Here is a 21038-nt window from a genome sequence, read left to right as displayed (position 1 = left end):
CCTTGTCCGGGCGAAGAGTATAAAGTTGGTCATTGGAACTACGGGGCGTCCAGGACATGCAAAGGCTGAGTGTTGAATCGTGGTTGATTAATGATGATGCAAATGCAATGCATGCAGTCAAAAGTCAAAACAAATTGTTTGTCCTCATATTGGAACAAATTAATAACTTGATTTGCTTCTTAGTTTGTCCATCGTTCTACATCAAACATCAACTTATTTGTTGATATAATTGGATTTCGTAGACAATGTACTTTATATTTTGAGACAATTGAAATCAATAGAAAAATTCATCTCTTGAAAGGATTCTTTTTTTTGGTTGATTATTTTCTAAACTTGTTTTCTATATCAACAAAACAAAAACATTTTTTTTTTACAAGCAAAACAAGAACTTTTATGAATTACGTTAAAGAACAAATGTAGCAGATAGGAATAAATTAAAAGAGATGAAACTTTTAAAATTTGATATTTCCTTATTAATAATGAATATTATAATATGTTAAATAGGAATAAATTAAAAAGGATAAGACTTTTATAATTGAGAAAAAATCATAAAAAAATATTTGACTTAAGATGCCTCATACTTATTGTATGATTAGTCAAATTTAAATTGGAAATAAATTCAAGTAATAGTATTTAACACATAATCATAATTTTATAATTTTGATAAATTCTAATTAATAATAAAGTGTGATAAAAAATATCTGCTCAGCAGTTTTTATTAATACACTCTTTTAAATATATTATTATTGACTAAAAGATTAATTATTAAAAATTGTTAAATTGTGTAATTTTATTCCTTAATTAATCTTTATTTAGAGACTTTCTTGTATAAACTTATTTGATTCAACCATTTTTACAGACTTTCTTTTTTCTTTTTCAGATGCTGCATAAAACAGTCTGGTAAACATGATCTCTGATTTTTCTTTTTCTCTAAGAGATATAAATATTATAATTTTATAAAACAAGCCTTTTAATTGAAAAGATACTGAAAAATAAAAGAAATGATATAGGCATGGCCCCTGGCTAGTGTCTTGTCATTTTATTTACTAGAACTACTATATTTGACCAATTGAAAATGCAATTAAAAAAGAAATGAGCAAAGGGAGAGAAGGAATGATGGATGGGAAAGGCTGAAGAGAAAGAGGCACGAAAACGAAAAGCAAGAAACGTGCAAGAGGACCTCTGAGTGATGCCTAGAGTTAAAATAAGGTGGGTTTACAATATCATTAAATTTGGAGCGTCTATTTTAATCCCATGACTGATATATTATAGAAGTCCATAAATTTATTATAATATCAATTTGTGGGTATGAATAAAATTATAATAACTTTTATATTATATTAACGCATGATATCTTTTCTCATACATTTTAATATGTGATTCGTTACATCTCATTATTATTATTATTTTTGATTAGTACAACTCATTATTTATTATTATTAAATCTCATTTTATTTTATATCATAGTAAAAAAAGGTTATATCAAATTCTGTATAAATTTTGTATAAATTGATCAATACATAGAATTTTGTATAAATTTTTTTTTCTGACTCTGAATCATTTAATGAAAGTCATCATTTTAAAATGGTATATAATTAACAGTAATTTATAAATAAACAAAGGATATACTACTTTTATAATATTTTCACGCACTTTAATATATGATTAAAAAACTGTTAGAGAAAAAAATTATCTTTTTTATTTAATGTATATATATATATATATATATATATATATATAGAAATTTATAAAATGTTAAGAATATAATATAAATCATCTTTTTTATATATATATATATATATATATATATATATATATATATATATATATATATTCACTTAATAGTTTGTTTTTTAGGAGTACATTCACTTAATAGTTAATACCTTAAAATTTAGCAAAAAAAAGTTAGTAGCTTAATTTTTTAAAATAATAATTTATATTGACATAATATTATAATCTCTACAGTTCAGTGGTCTAAACTTTATCATCCAATGCATAGATGAACTTGTTTTTTTTTTTAATTCTTTTTATCCAATAGATATATCAACTACCGTGGATTTGTTTTAGTTAAACTATTTGTCTTAAATTTGAGCTGTGGGTCATGTGGTCTGGACTGTAATTTTTATCACTCTCCTGATTTTATCTGCCAATTAAAAATTTGTAATAGTTTAAGAAGGTTCTGTATCACTTTTTTTAGGAGCAAACACGATACCATAATGTATAATTACAATGAAAATATCATTCATAGACACTTAAATCCTAATTGATATATAAAAATGTGTCTTTTATAACTCAATGACAATGAGAATATCAACAATATATGGAAAGCATGCGTGCGTGAGCGCGTGTCCAAGAAATGCTCCAATTGACAAGGCTGAGAGAAACAGAACTAAAGCAAAAAGGAGAAGAATAGAGGCTCTTCCGTGTGGTCGTTGCTGCAAGATAACACTACAATTCAACTAATTTTAACCCTCACAAATCTTAATCAAAGCCATTGCAACACCTTGCACCCTACTCCAAATTCTTTTTTTGCCATTTGAAATGTATTCCATCTCATGCTGTGTATCTACCGCAACCCCATTATATAACAGGCCCTCCTCCGTATTCAAAATGATGCCTTTCACTCCCAGAAACAAATTGCTACAATCAACAAGTAATCCAACCCAAAATAACAACAACATGATGGGAAAATGTAGCAAGTCCCTTATGGCGTTCCCAATCCTCCTACACACCCTATGCTTCCTTTTGTTCCCACAACCACTACTTTCTCAGGAGAATTTTGTTCGTCAACCAGCTGGCCAACTCATCATCACTCCCCACCATGGCTCCCATTCAGACCCCCAACAGGTTCACCATAAAATTAATTAGCTCAATTAATTCACTAAAAAATTCATCTTATGTACATGAGTTATTATTATTATTTTTTATGTTTGCAATTATAGGTGCACATTTCATTGGTGGGGAAAGAGAAGATGAGGGTGTCGTGGATAACCGAAGACAAGCACACAGAATCTGTGGTGGAGTACGGAACAAAGGCAGGGGAATATAGAGAAAAAGCAACGGGGTTGCATACCTCGTACCAATATTTTTTGTATAACTCCGGCAAGATACACAACGTTGTAATTGGGCCTTTGCAGCCAGGCACGACTTACTTCTACAGGTGCGGAGGGTCGGGCCCTGACTTTTCCTTCAAGACACCTCCACCCAAGTTTCCCATTGAATTCGTCATCGTTGGTAAGTTAATTAGTTGTTCTTGTTGGGATTTCTTTTGCTTCACGATTTATTCTAGTTTCGCATAAACTAGTATTACGGTTTCGTGCTTTTGTTTCCATGTTTGTTACCTTTCGGTGTTGTGTATGGTATGCCCCCTCGACCCTCGTAAGTCGTAACTGGTGTCTGGTGGAGTTAAATTAGTTATATGAGTTAAGATCAGTTCTTCAAGCCGCCGTCGTGGGACAGGATAAGGATTATACACCACCTGTCCACAGTTGCCAAACTTGCCTAAACAAATCAATAGCCAATCATTAGTTCATTACTCCATAAGTTTTTTCTAAGGTGATCCTAAGGATAAGAAACTAGAACAAGTATTTAGTATGAATATATAAAAAAAGTCATGTATATTATAATTTTATGTGGTCCAAGATTTTTTTTTCTTTTAATTTCTTACTCAATGTCACAAGGATATTGGTTAGCTTTTAACTAACTCTAAATTTCCGTTCAAATTACAAAACTTTATTGTTAAGCTGCTTAATTACCTATTAAATAAATAAAATACTAAATAGGACATCTTTCTGATATCAGGTAGATTTGTGAGAGAAATTTAAAATGATATAACAATTTTTGTTTCAGAAGAACATTACTTTTTTTTTATTGGAAAATGGAAAACCTAAACATGGAGAAGAGAAGGCAAAAATAAAGCTAAGTGCAGTGTTATGTTTGAATCTGTACACTCTTGCATCTTGCTGCAGTTTTATTAGCTAAGGAGTCTGAGCCCTAAAAAAACAAGAAAAGAAAACTAAGGCATCTTTATTATTTTCCCTTTTACTTCAGCTATGTGTTTTGTACTTCCTTCTTCTTCTTTTTTATTTTAATTCTATGGAAATGCCGAAATGGTGGAGAAGAGCTCAGTTTTTCCTTTTCCTTTTCCTTCTCCTTTCCTATTGAGCTCTCACTTCTATTTAAATATATAAAAGCAGAAAATTAAGCTTGGGCCGGGCATGAAATGAAAGTGGACAGAATACACATCTAACTATCCAATGTATAAGGCCCATGCTACTCGCACCCTCAGTTTACTCTTCACACAGCTCTCAATTCATTTTAGAAAAAAAATACTCTTCACGAAAACCTATTTGTGTTATGTTACGATCTAGAATGGAAACTTGTTTTCCTGAAGAATATCTTTGTCGTTTTTTAAATGACAGGTGGTGCGAAGAGTTAAAAGGGATATCTATAGTGTTAGCTTAGACAACTAGTCATACCTGACAAAATAGATTTTTGGGCCATGATACAAGGAACCAAACGAAAACCCACATAAAAATAGCTAAAAAAAAAATGCTATAGCTAGCCTGTATTCAAATGGCCATAAGTAGAAACGCCCATAGTTGATTGTTGACCAGAAATATAAAAACAAAAGAATTATCTTTGACTTTAAATTTATAGTTGAATTGATTGGCAGACCCAGAGGCCGAGAGTCACACCTTATTGTGTTTTTTGGTACCTATACCCAGGACAAAAGATGTGGATGAAAATCTTTATAATCATGTTATATATTTTTGTGTGCAGGGGACTTGGGACAAACAGAATGGACTGCATCAACCTTAAAACACGTTGACAGCAACGACTATGACGTGTTCTTGTTACCAGGAGACCTATCTTATGCAGATTCCCAACAACCTTTGTGGGACTCTTTTGGTCGTTTGGTGGAGCCATATGCTAGTAAAAGGCCATGGATGGTTACAGAAGGCAACCACGAGATTGAGAGTTTCCCCATTATCTACCCACAAGGCTTCCAAGCCTACAATGCTCGCTGGCCCATGCCCTTCCAACAAAGTGGCTCCACCTCAAACCTCTATTACTCCTTCGAGGTTACTGCCACCCACTTCATCATGCTAGGTTCCTACACTGATTTTGACGCTCAATCACAACAATACACGTGGCTTCAATCTGACCTCGCCAACATTGATAGGGCCAAGACACCTTGGGTGATTGTGTTGTTGCATGCACCTTGGTATAACACTAATGAGGCACACCAAGGTGAAGGTGAATCCATGAGACAAGCCATGGAGGAGTTGCTTTATGAGGCACGCGTTGACTTGGTTTTTGCTGGCCATGTTCATGCTTATGAGCGCTTCGTATGTCACACTTTTTCAGTATTTTTATATTAATTAGTAGTAAATATTTCACTTTCGTGTGTTCTTTTTTTTATTATTATTAACTAATTGAGTTCGTTGCAGACTCGAATTTACGATAATAAGGCTGATTCATGTGGACCAATGTACGTGACAATTGGGGACGGAGGAAATCGGGAAGGCCTTGCGTTAATGTGAGATATACTATTTATTATTCCCTCAATATACGATAACAAGTTTTATCCGGTCCCTTTTATAAGTAACAAATTTTAGTATAAATAAGAAATAAGTTTTAGCTTATTTTATACTAAAATTTGTTTCTTATAAAAATAACCCAAGATATAGTATTAATGTTAAATGTTAACCAATGATTTTAATTTATATATTTTCAAAGATTTTTTACTCTTTCTTAGGGCCTTGATGGATTAACATTTTTGCATGTTGATTGTTGATAATAGGTTTAAGAACCCTCCGAGCCCGCTCTCATTGTATCGAGAGCCAAGCTTTGGACATGGAAGGTTGCGAATACTAAATGAAACACATGCACATTGGTCATGGCACCGAAACAATGATGCTGATGCGGTTGTAGCTGATGGTGTTTGGATAGAGAGTTTAAGCAGCTCGAAAGCATGCTCGAAGACACCAGACCAACAAGATGCTGCTAACGAAGAGCTATAAATTTCTTATTGGAGAGGTACGTAATTATCCTATCAAGAAAGAGAAGATCATTAATTACTTGCAAGTATCTTCAGTTAGGATGAGGAATGAAACACATTATAACATGTGTTAGCATCTCACTCGGCCTCTTTGATATGATATCAGAGTTCAAAAGAATTTTACTATCTTTAAATTCAATGCACTTCAGTTCTTGATTCGAATCTTTGTCAAATTAGGCCCATGATTTTACACAACTCCTCTGTAACCAAATAAGAATCCAGATTGAAAATAATGTGTTCTCGATTAACTGCATGTTACTGTAAAAAATAGCAGGGGACCCTTTACCAATTTGATGTGAATATATGAACATGCTTCCATTTGTTGTTAGATTAAAATTCAGATCAAAATAAATGGAAAACTTGATTCTCTTATTTTCATTTTCTTTGCAACTCAGTTTTCTATGATACATTTGCTTGTAAATTCTCAACTTTTAAAAAAAAAAAAATAAATCCATCGTTACCTTAAAGAAGAAATTTGGTAAGATTAGAAAAATAGGTCACAATTGAATTTGTGGCATGTGACAAGGACAAACTTGTCGAGCAAGGAAAGAAAAATCTAAAGAGAAATTTAAATGAGTTTTCTTGTCAATAAATTCTTTCATCTTTTAAATTTTATATGAATTTCTTCATAAAGATGAAATCAACGAGACTATATATAAAAATTAATAAAAAGAAAATATAAACACAAAATACGCCCATAACCTTTTATAAACACAGTTGTGTGTGTAGCAATATAATAATCCAGCTTGTTGTTTCAGGTCATTCTCATTGCATTTGCACTAATAATTTTTAAGTTCACATTAGAAGCATCACCCTTTGGCCATGGTATCACATGACAGGACTTGAAGGAATACTGGAATAGACAATTAAATTTAAAAGAGAGCAGTGAGTGGGTTCATGATCCCAAAAACAAAAATTATGATTCTATGAGTAGCTTGGTAAATACAACTGGCAAGAAAGAACTTCCCGAACCGAAAAATAAAAAACTAAAACAGGCAGCATGTAAGAACAGTTTAACGCTGGTGTATGAGAGTTGTTTATTTTAAAGGTGACGAGAGAGAAGGGAAACGCGTGTAAGAATAATTGCTTCTAAGAAGAACGGTTCATATAAAAAAGTGAGGATCTAATATATTTTTTGATTTATTTTAGTTGAGAATTGAGATAGATAATGAGAGAGATCAATGTAAATTTTGAGATTTATATTGCTCAGAGAAAACCACGCATATATTCTAATACCAATTATCACATTTTTTGGTAGACCAATTATCACATATTTTAAAATATAATTTTATTTACTTGTAGGTTAATCCTTCTATTACATTTCTTAATTAAAAACATATCATGTTGACAATTTTCTGTTCAATCACTGATAAAAATTAATAACACCAAGATTTACATACATACATGATATATCATTTTATAATTAGTATAGAGTTTGTTTTACATGACATTAAGTTGATTTTTTTTATAAAAAAAAAAAGTAGTTTAGAAACCTTGTAATTGATTATCTTGAAGTAGTAATTGGTTACTATGTTGCAGAGTTCTTAAAACAGAACTAAGAACAATGTAATGGATTACAACTTGAATCTATTACAAGTACTTAAAAACACATTTAAGCTTGGAAAATTAATTAATACTTTTCAAATACTTTCATTATCTATTATCAAACTAGCTTGTGTAACCAATTGAATTAAAGATTAATCCAATTATTTCACGCTTGATTTAATTTAGTCGGAAAAACATTTCATTTAATTATAGTTTTGATTAAGTTTTCATGGCTCATGTAAGTGATTTTTACTTAGCCAAGCTTAAGAAAACTAAACACTTAATATATATTGCTCTAGCAAACATAAGCACACAAATATTACAATGAATCATCACATCAAATGAGAGGCCACTCATCTCAAGCCTTCATTATCCTTACACTTACTCCTCACATCGACGCCAATTTCTATGTGTATTTGGCATGACACTTAAATTAAACATTAATACTATTTATTTAAGTTATCACATGCTTTAATTTATTTTTTAACCCTAAAAATTATTTTTCTAGAAAAATATAATTTATATAAAAACCATATAAATGTGTTTCTTTATGTTATTTTATATTTTCAGCTAGTTTAACCATTCCTCTAAAAATAGCTAGTTTAACAATTAATGTTCCAAACACTTTTAATTAAATAAATAAACTAACGTATGAATAAGAATTCAACTAGACTGACAAACCATTCACTTTGATCCCTACAAATAAAGGGAAACCCCTTATTTTAGGTAACTCAATGAACTAGTGATAACACTAAATAAGCTCATACTAATTTAATCGTCAAATTTTGTGCAAGTTATTCAATCAACTCATAACAAAGTCCTTTTTGGTTTTGCTTATGTATTGAATGACGTGCATATATTTTAAAGGTGTTTGAATTTACTTTAAATAAGTATTCAAGGCTTAATAGCATATTTGTTTTTGACATTTTGGATGTTATTTTTCACATCTTGTTTATGATTTTAAGAAATTAGTAATTATAACGCATGTTTAGATACATGTTTCATATCAAGAATAACTTTTGGAATAGTGTTCATGGATTCTAACTTCCACATCTCAAATATAATTTCTTTCTTAATGAATTTTCAAATACGCTATAAATCACATCAAATTGTAAAAAAATGGAAGCTGCTTTTAGTTATTTTCACTTTAATACAAGTTAGAATCCATGAACACTACTCCAAACATGCTCTAAAACTATAAATAGTGGCTTGTGTTCAACATTTGCTCCCTAAACTATATGACAATCGATAAAGTCCAACTACTAACATGTTCGATTTCACATATTAAAGTGTAATTTTCTATATCTCGAATATAATTTTAAGAAACTAAGGTTATGTTTGGATTTATGTTTAAAATAAGGTGTATAAATTTGAAGATAAATCTAAAGATCAACGAATTCAATTTTATAAATTATAAAAGAAAGAATCTGAATGCTTTTACAAATTTCATTCTTTCCCAAAAATTTATTTGACATAGTAAAACAAACATACACTAATATGTATAGCTTTCATATCTAAAATGTCATTTTTCCATTCACAACCTCAACTGGGAGGACCACAATTGGGCCTAGAGTACATCCACTCTCTCACCTTTTCGGTTCAGTGGACAGCAGCCACAGCCTTCCAGAATAGTTTTGTTTATCCCCCAACACATTTATAGCGAGCCTTTGTTATTATTATAATGTTATAATATGATCACAACTTTCCACTATCGGATTTTAAAATTATATTCGAGGCGTCTATTTTGACCTATATTCGTTTTTCAAACAAAAATCCAGAGAGCAACAAAAAGAAAGAGAAAAAGAGAGAACGACAGGATACAACGCAGACGATAATTTACCTTTCTCGCAAACGGAAGAAAAATAGAAATGCCTGTAGAAAAATATTAAACTACACTTTTTTACATTGCATTGCAATTCTAAACAAACCCCTCAATTTCCGAACGTGGGTGGACCTAACATTTTCCATTTTTAATGAACAAACACAAAGCAAAGCCTCCAAAATATGACTTATTCAACCCTTCCCAATGTCGTCATAACTAATAGATTTTTTTTTTCTTACACACGCTCGAAATAGGTTCGTATCAACGGCCCACGACGGACGGTCCTGATCAACTCACCCTAATCGCTTCGATCATCATATCAACGGTGCAGATTAAATCCTCCGTAGCTTCTCGCCTTTGATCACGGGATTCGCCCGTGCTATCTCCTCTCTCCCCACCGCCTTGAAATCGAAGCCACACGCGTGTTTCTCGGGGTACCGGTGAGTCCCACAAAACGTGGTTCCGCACCTGCACTTAAACCCAGTCAATCCCACGCGCTTCCTACACGCGCCGCACCGGTTCGCCTGAACCGGTGCGGCCACATCTGGCGAACTCACCACCGACGGTTGAGGGAGGGATTCAACCGGCGCCGGAAGAGAATCCACGGCGGAGGCAACGGCGACGGTGGCGGAGGAAGATCCAGAAAGAGCGGTTTCGATTGTGGATTTAGTTTTGGCTTGTTCTTCTTCCTTCAAACGGATGTCTCTGTAGCATTTGGAACAGAGATTCATTGTGGCGGGGCTACCGAAGAAGCCGCAGTTGTTGGAGCAGAGTCTGTGACCTTCGGGAGCTTGGCATCGGTGTTCTTCGGCCATGTTTGGATCTGTAAGAAGAGAAAAAAAAAATCTATAGCAGCGTGAGGTTGTTGTTGATGACGAATATTTCAAGCGTTTGTATGATTCCTTCAAAATTCGAGGAATAATTGAAAAACTGATGAATCTCTCGCGTTAGGCTTTTTGGAATTATTACGTATAAATAGAAAGAAAGAAAAATAGAGATTGGAAATTCAACAAAGGCGTGCCGAAAATAGGGGAATTTTGTTTGTACAACGAAATTGCAAGAATATGTTTCTTTTTTCTTTTTTTTTATAAAAAAAAAAAAAACGAGAAAAATAAAGGGTTATTGGGATGAGAGGAGAAGGAGAAAGAGTTGGTACCTGATTTATAACAAGGAGTGGTTGTGGGATTGTGAAGAAGATAAGACCAAGAGTGGAAAGAGGAAAGAAGAAAGAATCTTAACGGAGAATGATTAACAGAGTCGGAACTCGGAAAGGATATAAGAGTGAGAAAGAGAGAGAGAAAGAAAAAAATAAGAGGAAGCCACCGCGAAAGGAGACAAATGGGTATTGATCATTTTCAACTTCTCATTCTTAAGAGGATAATTAATTAATGGGATGGAAAGTTATGTCGAGACTTGGGAGGAGAAAATTATGCATTATTGTTAATTAGATTACTGATTAATTGTTTTTGCTTTAACGTGAGATGGAAAAAGAGACAGGCTGGCTTTGACGGCAGTGGTGTGGTGGAGAAGAAGGCAGCGGCCCATAAACTTCAACCAACCTAAGGGAAAATACTTAAAAATAAGTCATTATTGGAGTCTTGCCAGGAAAATAAAAATATGGTCAATTAAATATAATTAAGGATTAAAATTCCCAATTAATTATATAACCAATTGGAAAATGAATAATAAAAACATTTTACTAAAAAATCTAGAAAACTACTGTATAATAGTACTATTTTTTAATCAGTGCTAGTTGGCATTTACTTTAAATTAATTTTCAATATATACAAAGATACTCAATTAAATTTAATTAACTATTATTTCTCATCAAATTAAACTGAACGGACGTGGAAATGCATGAATTAAACAAAAAAAAAATCTCTGAACGCTGTGGATCGATAAAATCAAAACACGGTGGAAAAAGAAAAAGGGAAGAAGCCAAAGTGGAAGAAGCGTGTTTGGTGAGAAGGCGTGGCACCTAGTTAGACTTAGACCCACCCTAATAATTAATTGTAATTAAATAATACATAGAGAATAAGCTTATCTTATATTATATGTTAACCAACATGCCGAATTCGTTTTTCAATTTTCAACCAAAAAATAAATATCTTAACAAACATGCCTCGACATGTAAATTGTAATGCACCCACACGCGCGACCCTTCAATTTGTCAAACAACGATAAAAACCTGATGCTGCTTGCTAGTTCTCGTTACATCATTCTGGCAGTCTCATTTGATTTTTTTTTCTTACGTATTTTTTAGTACTTGCAATTTAATATGTTTTTGTTTTTTTTTCTTTTTTTGAAATTTTTATAAATTATATTTATTTTATTTTTTGTTCTTGTAACATTTTAAATAACTTTTTTCAATATTCAAAGTATTATTTATAGAGATTTAAGAATTAAAAATAAAACAAATATAATATACAATGATTAAAAATAAAAATTATAATTTTACAAAAATTAAAAATTAAACCATTGTTTTTTAAACTCATTTGATATTATTTATACAGGGGAAGTGTGGAACCATGGGATGTAATGATAAAATAGGCTAAACGATTAACTTCGTCTCCGAAGGTGCTCTTTCTCCGGTTGAAAGATAATGAATATTGACTTGATCTTCATAGATGATCTTTTCGCAATGAAAAAAAAAAACACTGAACAGAACATGTATGATTTTTTTATTTATAAAATCCATAAATGATTTATTTTTGTAAGATATGAACATTGCTAATTTGCTAAATCTAGATTTTGATACATGGTATATGTCAATACTCTAATGCCTTTTTTCTTCTAAGTGAGGATAGTCATGATTTTATTTTTTATTTTTAAAATTCAAAGTGTATGTTTCTGTGTGAACCTCGGCAATCACTTAGTCTAATGCTACATATTGATTGTTTTGAGCAAATATGTTTTTTTTATGACCATTTCAAGTTAGTCCCTACAGTCGAAGAAATTAAAAAAAGAAAACTAAAAAAGCCCTTGAAAGAAACTTCCAAGTTTCAACTGACCGATATTCGCATTGACCTTTGAATGGATGATAGTTAACTAATGTTGTTAACTTTGATAATATAGTGTGTTAACTGACTCATCCTCACCCACCTTTGTGCACATTTATATACTAATTAAGTATGGACTAAATTGAAGCGTTTTGCTTTCAATGTTAAAGATTTGTTTCTAACCTTTTAATAAATATAACAACAACAAAGTCTTATCCAACTAATAAAAGTTAACTATATAAATCATACAATATTATTTAATATGATTAAAAATTAAAATTTAATAAATATTATTAAATCTAACTTAAAAATTTTCTCTAATATTATTTTTTGGCCTCCCTCGTCTCTTGTTTTTTTTCTTCTAAAAATCATACAATTTACTTTTTTTAATTGATGCCTCTTATGGTATTCTTTATATATGCTCAAACCTTAACTAATTTTTCCATCATCTTTTTTCCTTAATCAGTACTACCTTAATCTTCTTATGCAATCTTACTCCGCAAGAGCATTGGATAGAAGACTTCAAGTAGATTAGACCAGAGATGCAAGAGAAGGTCCTAGGGTTCTCATGAGTTTTAGGGTAGATTTTGACCCTATGGACTAAGTATGAACCCACTTATCTTTGTACATATTAGATTATGATTTCATTATTTTTGGGCCTTGTATGTAGGGCTCAATAATGTAGGAAAGGTACCCTAGAAATGTAGGATTTTTCAGCCATTTTAAGGCACCTAGACTAGTTTTTGTATTAGGGATAGTTTTGTAATTTCACATGCATTAAATGAATATTTGATGTGTGTTGAGAAATAAATTTAATTGAATTGGAAGAAGTCCAATCCAATTAAATTTTAGAGGGGGAGGTGAGCATTTGCTTGCTACACCCATTGTCACATCATATAGTCACACTTTGTGCATGTCATTCATGCTTTACATGCCTCATGACACCTAAGCACACTTAGTGAAGAATCTTGGACTTGATCTTGGATTAGTGAGCTGAACCATAGTTAAAATTCACTAATCATAATTAGTGAAATTTTGGCTCCATAAATTCAATTTCAAATTCAAGTGAAATTTAAATAGAAATTCAAATTTCCCTCCAATTTTGTGTGACACTTAGGCTATAAATAGAGGTCATGTGTGTGCATTTTTTGAACTTTGATCATTTGAAAATTAAACTTCAGATTTCAAATCTCTTTTAGAGCACAAAATTTTGTGCTATTTTTTTCCTCTTCCTTCATTCATCTCCTTCTTCCTCCAAGCTCTTATCTATGACCTCCTATGGTGGTGAGCTTCTTCTAGACTCATCTTCTCCTTGAAGTGGCGTCTCCTTTCTCTCTTCCTTCTTCATTCCGCTGTCATTCATCTCTCAAGAAGTAAAGAAATCCATTAATAAAGAAGATCCTAGGCCTACAAGCTCCAATTGAGCTTACATCATCTTCTCTCATTTTTTCTTATGATCATACATCTATTTTATCATTCTCATGTTCGTCTTTGGATGATAATAATTAATTGTTAACTTTAATAATGTGAAACATTAAGTGACCCATCTTAACTCACCTTTGAGCACAAATATATGCCAATTACCGGAGGATTTAATCAAAGTGTGCTTTGCTTCTACAGTAGTATTTTTTCCTCCCCTCTTAAATACATTTGGCTAAAAGACTAAAATGAAGTTTTAAGGATATATAATCAACAACGTCTAACATAATTAATACATGAATGAATTTTTTAAGCACATTGATAGAGATCTGATTACTCAATCATGTGCAAAGAAAAGATTTTATTAATAGATGCAAATTTTACTTTGATGATTTCTATTGAAATAAGATTTTATTCAATGCTTATCATGAGTGTACAAGAGATACATATAGAATACAAAGGAATATCAAACTCAAAATTATCTATAACTTGAATTTAAATTGTAACAATTTATCGTTAATTATTCTATCATATCAATAGTTTAACATGCCCCCACAAGATGTTGGTGGCAAAGACAATGCAAATTTTGTTCATCAGAAATTTGTGACACGAAAATGTAAGATCTTTGATGAGAAGATTTGCACATTGATCAAAGTCAACAAATACAAACTTAACCATTAAGCAAATGTCATAACACAACGCATAACCTCTTAAGAGAAGCAAAAAGGCTTAACCACCATAAGTTAGAAGCAAGAGAATGACTTAACTACTTAAAAAAGCTTAAACAAGAAAAATGGCTTAACCACCAAAAAAAAGTAGAAGCAAAATAATTTAATCACTTAAAAAGATAGAAACAAAACGGCTTAATCACCTAAAAGACAAAAGCAAAAAAAATTATTTAATCACCTGAAAGAGAAAAACAAAACAAAAAATAACTTAACCACATAAAAAGCAAAAGAAAAATGACTTAATCATTTAAAAAAACTGAAACAAAAAAATTTTACCATCATGAATTATTTCAAATAAAAAACATGATATGATCCTCGTTATATAACCATCTAGAAATTGTGACTTCAAAGAAATAAATCATTTAATAATTGACATAGACTAAAAAACAAAAAAAAAATATCACTATTAAACTCCTCCGTCTATAATACCATATTAAAATGATGAAATAATTAGAATTAAAATTTTATTTACTACTAATAATTTATAACTAATTACCTTATCATATTAATATTCTAACAATTTTTGCGTCTCCGGAATCGGCCATATGCTTGCGGTTACGAGAATACTTTGCCTTTAGAAAATAACAAAAAGATATTATCATATATTTTTTTCTCCCACCTTTTCTCTTTAATTCTTCCTCTCCCTTTCTCTTCTTCCACTTCTATTCTTTCTCTTTCCTCCATGCTTGCTCACTCTTTTTCTCTCTTTCAGTATTAAAAACAACACATCAAGAGGATCATCAACTTTAAGATTTCACCCACTTAAAAAAAACATAGCATTTATCAGATTAAAACAAGACTGAATCATTGATATTTCTATATACATATAAATACATTAATGGATTAAAAGAAAAAGAAAAGAAAATTTCTTTTTGTCACCAATGAATTAATTTTATTGAACAGCACAAGATTTGGCATGAACATCAAACATATTGTGAAGCACCCAATACACATGACATCATCCCATATTTGATGCAGCAACAAACTAAATCCACCCCAAAATGTTACCAGGGCTGTTTGTAAAATAAAAATCATGACAGTCAACACCAAGGTTGTCGAATCTTAACATATACAACCGCACGTTGCAAATCAGAAGATTCGAAACTTTGTTTGCGAAATGCCAATTGTGAGAACCTCTGCTACTATCATGTTTTTTGCATTAGTAATAAAATCCTTTCCAGAGCCTTTTAACTTTTAAGTTTTAACTAAGGCCACGTTGATAAATGATAAGAAAATAATGAATGTAAATCTGGGGAGGAATAAAAAGTAGGCTATGTTCCTTTTTGTTTGCTATGAATAAATGTCATATGATAGTAAAAATTGTATCATTTGCATCAAAATTTTCCAATAAATCTAAAGGGTTAGCTTTAACATTAAGCTGATAATGATGAATAGAACAAAATTGAATGACCCGGGAACCTCTCATTATCCAGGAAATTTATGCACGGGTGTGATCTAGAAAAAAAGGGAAGATGCCAATAATCCACACACAAACAGAGTGAAAAGTGGGCTATATGCAGAAGTTTAATTCATAATTTTATAATATTCAATTCTGCCAATTGGGTGGAGAGCAACTCATGGATGGATGCTATGGACTTGTTTCACATTTTCTTTTAATTAAATGTGCAGTTCTAAGAAAAAGAAGAAATTATGAACTCAGTCGCATATTCTAGCTAGATTCTTCCACTATTGATATAATATAATGGTCCCTCTACTCCCTTGAACTTTTTTATTTTCCAACTACAAATGTTCAGATTCATACATACATACATATATGTCATGAAATGTTGGGTGAGAATACATGTTTTTCTGCATGCATGTGGCTACAGCAAATAGTGGAAGCAGACATGCTTTTGAGAGAGGAAGCGGGGTGTAGGATAAGAATCATTCTTTTATACGGTTACTTGTGTATGTATGCAGAAGTGAGGAAGAGAGAGAAGAAAAATGGAAAAAAGTGACAAAGAGAAATAAAGAGGAAGAAAAGAAGGAAAAAGATCCTCACTTGAAAAAGAAAAAAAAAACTGCATGAAATTTTAACCGTATACTAATTTTAATACATAAAAAATAAATAAACAGACTTTGAATGATGGGATGTGTAATTTGCACACTCTTCAAAAAAAAAATAATCGAAGAGAATTCATACTCAAGAAAGGAAGAGGAAAAAAAGAGGTTTTTTTTTTTGAAAGGCAGGGGAAAATCCCCAGAACTGAAAACTAAGTAGAAATTACATCAGCACTAACAGTAATAAAAAAAAACAAAATCGCAATGTATGATTCCACTTCAAAGAACCTCCCTGCAAGGCATACTCCTTAATATTAATATCTTGGATCATAATAAAACAAGGATGGTAGGAACGACATTCATTGTTTAGTAAGGATGTAGACACAAGAGAATCAGATTCAACACAAAAATGCTTGTACCCTCGGCTCCAATCTCCAAGAAATTTTATTTCGAAGCAAAATTGCCCAAAGTTCAGCTATAACAACTGAACCAGATCCTATGTTAGCAGCATAAGAAAACAACACCCGACCATTTGAGTCCCTAGAAAAAAAAAGAAAGAGGTTGAATTGAAGAAAGAGAAAAAGATACATCTTAATAATTTTATTTTAGTCCCTAGCTTATGTAAATGACACATGGACAAACACATAAGACATTATTTGTTAAAAAATTCAGCATAAGGTTAAAGCAGAAGAGGGCATCAAAGAACTGCTGCTTGATCTTCTGTCTTCTCTTCAACCCAAGCATAAGGATCAGCTAACTGTTATTTTGTGGACAATATGGACCAGGAGGAACCAGAAAATATGGGAGTGTCTAGAGCTTCCACCTCACATGTCTATTTCTAATGTCACTCAGTAGTACCTAATGGAATGGAAGCATGCTAGAGAAGATCCTGCTCATAATTCAAATCAAGCTCAAACATCAAGCTAATCACAGTTGGACACCTCCTGAAACAGGTTCGCTCAAACACAATATTGATGCTGCAATTTTTTGAAATCAGCTTTGCTTTGGTGTTGGTATGTGCATACATGATGATCATGGGAGATTAATAAAGGCAAGAACTCAATGGAATTAGTACCTCATCCGAAATAAGCAGAAGAGTGAGCATTAATTATTACAAGGTCTTCTTTGGGTTCAAGAACTGGTTATCATAGTATTATCATTGAAGTTGATTCTAAGTCAGTGGTGGATGATTTAATGAGCTGTAATAGCAAATATACAAATGATTCTTTCTAAGTGTATGGAGGTTTTACATAATATTTCAGATTTATTGGTGAGTTTCTTAAAAAGGCAAGACAATAATGGTACTCACAAGTTAACTAGGACATTATTATTTTTTGTTAGCATTCATAATTTCTATCAAATTTCAAGTTGTATTAAAATGTTATTTTGAATCAACTGAAATAGATATTTTTCTGGAAAAAAAAAGAGACATTATGTGACATTTAATGTGCCACATCATCAATTTTAAAGGAGTTATTTAACTTCATTTAGCAAGGGACTAACATAAATTACAATAATAATAAAGATAATAAATATTTTTAATTTGATGATGTAAATTGTTTGTACTGTACGAAAATTTTATATTTAAACCAAAACTTTACTATTCATTAAGAAAAAGTATATATAAATAGTTAATGAATTAATTTAATTTCTACAAAAGTATATGTAGATAAATATTTTATGTTTTATGCATAATTTTCATTTTCATTAAATGTAGATATTTAATTATTTATATAAATTAAATATTAATATATTTTATCTAAACTTTCCATTATTTTTTTATTCTTAATTAATATGTTCAAATATAACTAATTTTTTATTTGCACAAAAGTATTTTTGGACAAACTTCTTTATAAGCACTTGGTAAGAGAAGAAAATAAAAAATAAAATAAATTAATCTTCTTCCATTAACTAAATAAATTTAAGCACGTTATTTTTTTTTGGAAAATTAGACGACACATGTTTTGTAAAATTTAAATGCATAAAATGATTTTAATTTTTATAGATAAAAAAACTTAATTTATTGTTATTTTTTATCTATTTATTAATTTTTTTTAATATGTATAAAATAACATGTAATAACAATTATAATGAGACAGAAGATTACAAAACTTTGCATATTTATCGGTTGCCCTTTTCGTCTTGCTTGTGTTTGTATCCTTTCATTGATAGGAGAAACATGTGTACCCAACAATCATATGCACAATAGTAGACATGGCTTTATAGTTTTGAAGTTCACTATAACTGTCTGAATATATATGAGAGTAGTGTATTGTGAATTCATGATTTTTTGGGAGATGAATCAATATTTAGTATTTGGTCATGTTTCAAACAAGAATGCTTTTGGAGGAAAATATATGTGAAAAACCAAAAAAATAAAAAATATAATTTCAAGATAAATATATATGGGATTCCCTTAACTGGAAAAAAAAAAATACTGGACTCAATCTTGTCCCTTTAGTCTTTAGTTGCAGTTTGCATACTTCATTGTTAGTCTTAAGTATTTCAAAATTAAATAATTGATGCTTTAATGAGTAAAATAATGAGTAAGTACAAATAAGAGAAATTTGTCATGTGCAGCACATGTTGAGAGTAGTTATGATTGAGTAAGAAGATGGATGCAAAACCTGTTTTTGTTTAATTTTTAGACATGCTACATACGCCTACATGTGTTTCATACGTCTGTCAATATATAATTTTGGCAAGCTAAATATTATTGGTTTAAGGAATTCTATCTGAACGCATCATCATCACCATACAGCTAATGATACCACAATTATAATGATCAAGATGATGGAAGTCACAACGATTATACGGATGATAATACTAATTAAAATAACATTAATGACGATAATGGTAATTTTGATAATAATAATGATTAATTGAGATATTTTAAGAATTAATAATTAAGATTTTGTATAGATTTAATTTTTATTTGGTCAATTTTTTAAAATTTGATGATTATATTATATTTTAATTTTAATTTTAAAAGAAAAAATACAATAATATCTTTAAATTAAATTTTTAAATTTTGAGAAATAAAAGAAATAATGAATTTTTAATCTATTTTTTTAAGTGTTGATGCACACAATCTTATAAAAACATCATGATTTTATGCTATCAATCAAGCTAATAATGGTATTTTAAATTGTATCTATTCTATGATTCTAAATGAAATGAAGTAGTGCTATTTCCTCTATAAAAAAATGATTGAAATATGGTTCAAATGAGATAAAAAAAAACTTAACAATTCGTAATTTAGAAATGATTGAATGTACGATGGAGATAAATTAAAATAAACACATAATGTGCCACATATACAAGTGGAGAAAATAAATTAATCTACTAATTTTTCAACTTATCAGCTAACCTCTAATTAATAATATCAAGTAACTTATTTACTCTCTAATAACTATGATAACTCTCAACAAGTTAAAAGTTCGTTGGCTCCCAGGCAAAGGATACCCAAGATTAAGAAAGAAAAAAAGCTGCATACTACACTTATAACTCAAAATGAAAACTATAAAGAAACATACAATTTAGAATATGTAATTACATAATAAAATACTATGAGTATGGAAATACCAAATACAATAGCAGTGAACATTATTGCTGAGTATAAAAAAAAACAAAGTACAGAAATATCAACATTATTGCCATTTAAGGCAAAATATTAACATTTTCCCATCAGACAAAAGTAATCACAAACGTGCCAACTTTTTTTTTTCTTACGAAAGTGCCAACTTTTAATCACCCCACAAATGTAAATCGAACAACACTTAATATGCTAAAGTCCATGTGCTAAGTCTATGCTCAACCACTTATTAAAATAATCAACATTATATAAAAGAACTGAGAGGGAGAGGGAAAAAGGTTTAACTTTAACTACTTTGCTACCATTTATGCTCAACCACTCAGAAACTTTAGTGTGTGTTTGAATTAGATTCATGATAGAAAAAAATTAATTAAATTTTTATGATGAAGGAAAAGTAACAAATAATTGCTTTTATTTTTTCATGATGTCACCATAATTTTGTGGAGTAAAATTGATTCTTGTGTGTTATCCAAACACTCCCATCAAAACATTATCAATGGCAACTAGAAAAGCTTAACCAATACTAACCAAAAGGTTAAATAATTGCCAAATAAGTTTAACCAAAGTTGAAATACGATCATGCACACATGTGTAAGAACCAAATCCATTTCTGAAACATCATTGATTCAACAACTATCAAGAACAACCATATTGGCTTCACCAAACAGTGTCAAACAAATTAAGCTTTAGCAACAATGGTTAGGGTTATTTTTGGTTGATTCATTTTGTTGTTGATATACTAGTATTGATTGATCATTCTAGTGAAGATTTCAATATAGACATTGCTACAATAAATGACTTAAGTGCAAATTTGTGAGAATTTAGTGCTTTTATACATTCATATTAGGGTCTAATAGGGATGTCC

General features: G+C 30.7%; 2 protein-coding genes and 1 long non-coding RNA gene across 4 annotated transcripts; 1 reads left to right on the top strand and 2 right to left on the bottom strand.

Annotated features, from left to right (window-relative positions):
• Window positions 1-2328: 2328 nt before the first annotated feature.
• LOC100819446 (purple acid phosphatase 22) lies at window positions 2329-6861 on the top strand. The gene is made up of 5 exons (XM_003521406.5): window positions 2329-2847; window positions 2943-3234; window positions 4783-5351; window positions 5454-5542; window positions 5807-6861. The coding sequence occupies exons 1-5, from the start codon at window positions 2542-2544 to the stop codon at window positions 6024-6026; spliced, it is 1476 nt and encodes a 491-aa protein (XP_003521454.2). The 5' UTR covers window positions 2329-2541; the 3' UTR covers window positions 6027-6861.
• A 2559-nt stretch (window positions 6862-9420) lies between these two features.
• On the bottom strand, window positions 9421-10757 carry LOC100527251 (A20/AN1-like zinc finger protein). 2 transcript variants are annotated; one of them, NM_001250100.3, is made up of 2 exons: window positions 10588-10757; window positions 9421-10277 (listed from the first exon to the last, which is right to left on the bottom strand). In NM_001250100.3, the coding sequence occupies exon 2, from the start codon at window positions 10244-10246 to the stop codon at window positions 9764-9766; it is 483 nt and encodes a 160-aa protein (NP_001237029.2). In that variant the 5' UTR covers window positions 10247-10277; window positions 10588-10757; the 3' UTR covers window positions 9421-9763. The 2 variants fall into 2 exon arrangements, with proteins under 2 accessions (NP_001237029.2, NP_001349392.1); NM_001362463.1 differs by having other exon boundaries at window positions 9421-10254.
• Window positions 10758-16850: 6093 nt separating this feature from the next.
• Window positions 16851-18017, bottom strand: LOC121174609 (uncharacterized). The gene is made up of 2 exons (XR_005890796.1): window positions 17654-18017; window positions 16851-17118 (listed from the first exon to the last, which is right to left on the bottom strand). It is a non-coding gene; the product is annotated as an uncharacterized lncRNA (long non-coding RNA).
• Between the last annotated feature and the right edge of the window lie 3021 nt (window positions 18018-21038).

Source organism: Glycine max, chromosome 3 (genome assembly GCF_000004515.6).
Source record: "Glycine max cultivar Williams 82 chromosome 3, Glycine_max_v4.0, whole genome shotgun sequence".
NCBI classification, from domain to species: Eukaryota; Viridiplantae; Streptophyta; class Magnoliopsida; order Fabales; family Fabaceae; genus Glycine; species Glycine max.
Note: the sequence above shows the minus strand (reverse complement) of the source record. Positions and strands in the feature narration are given on the sequence as shown.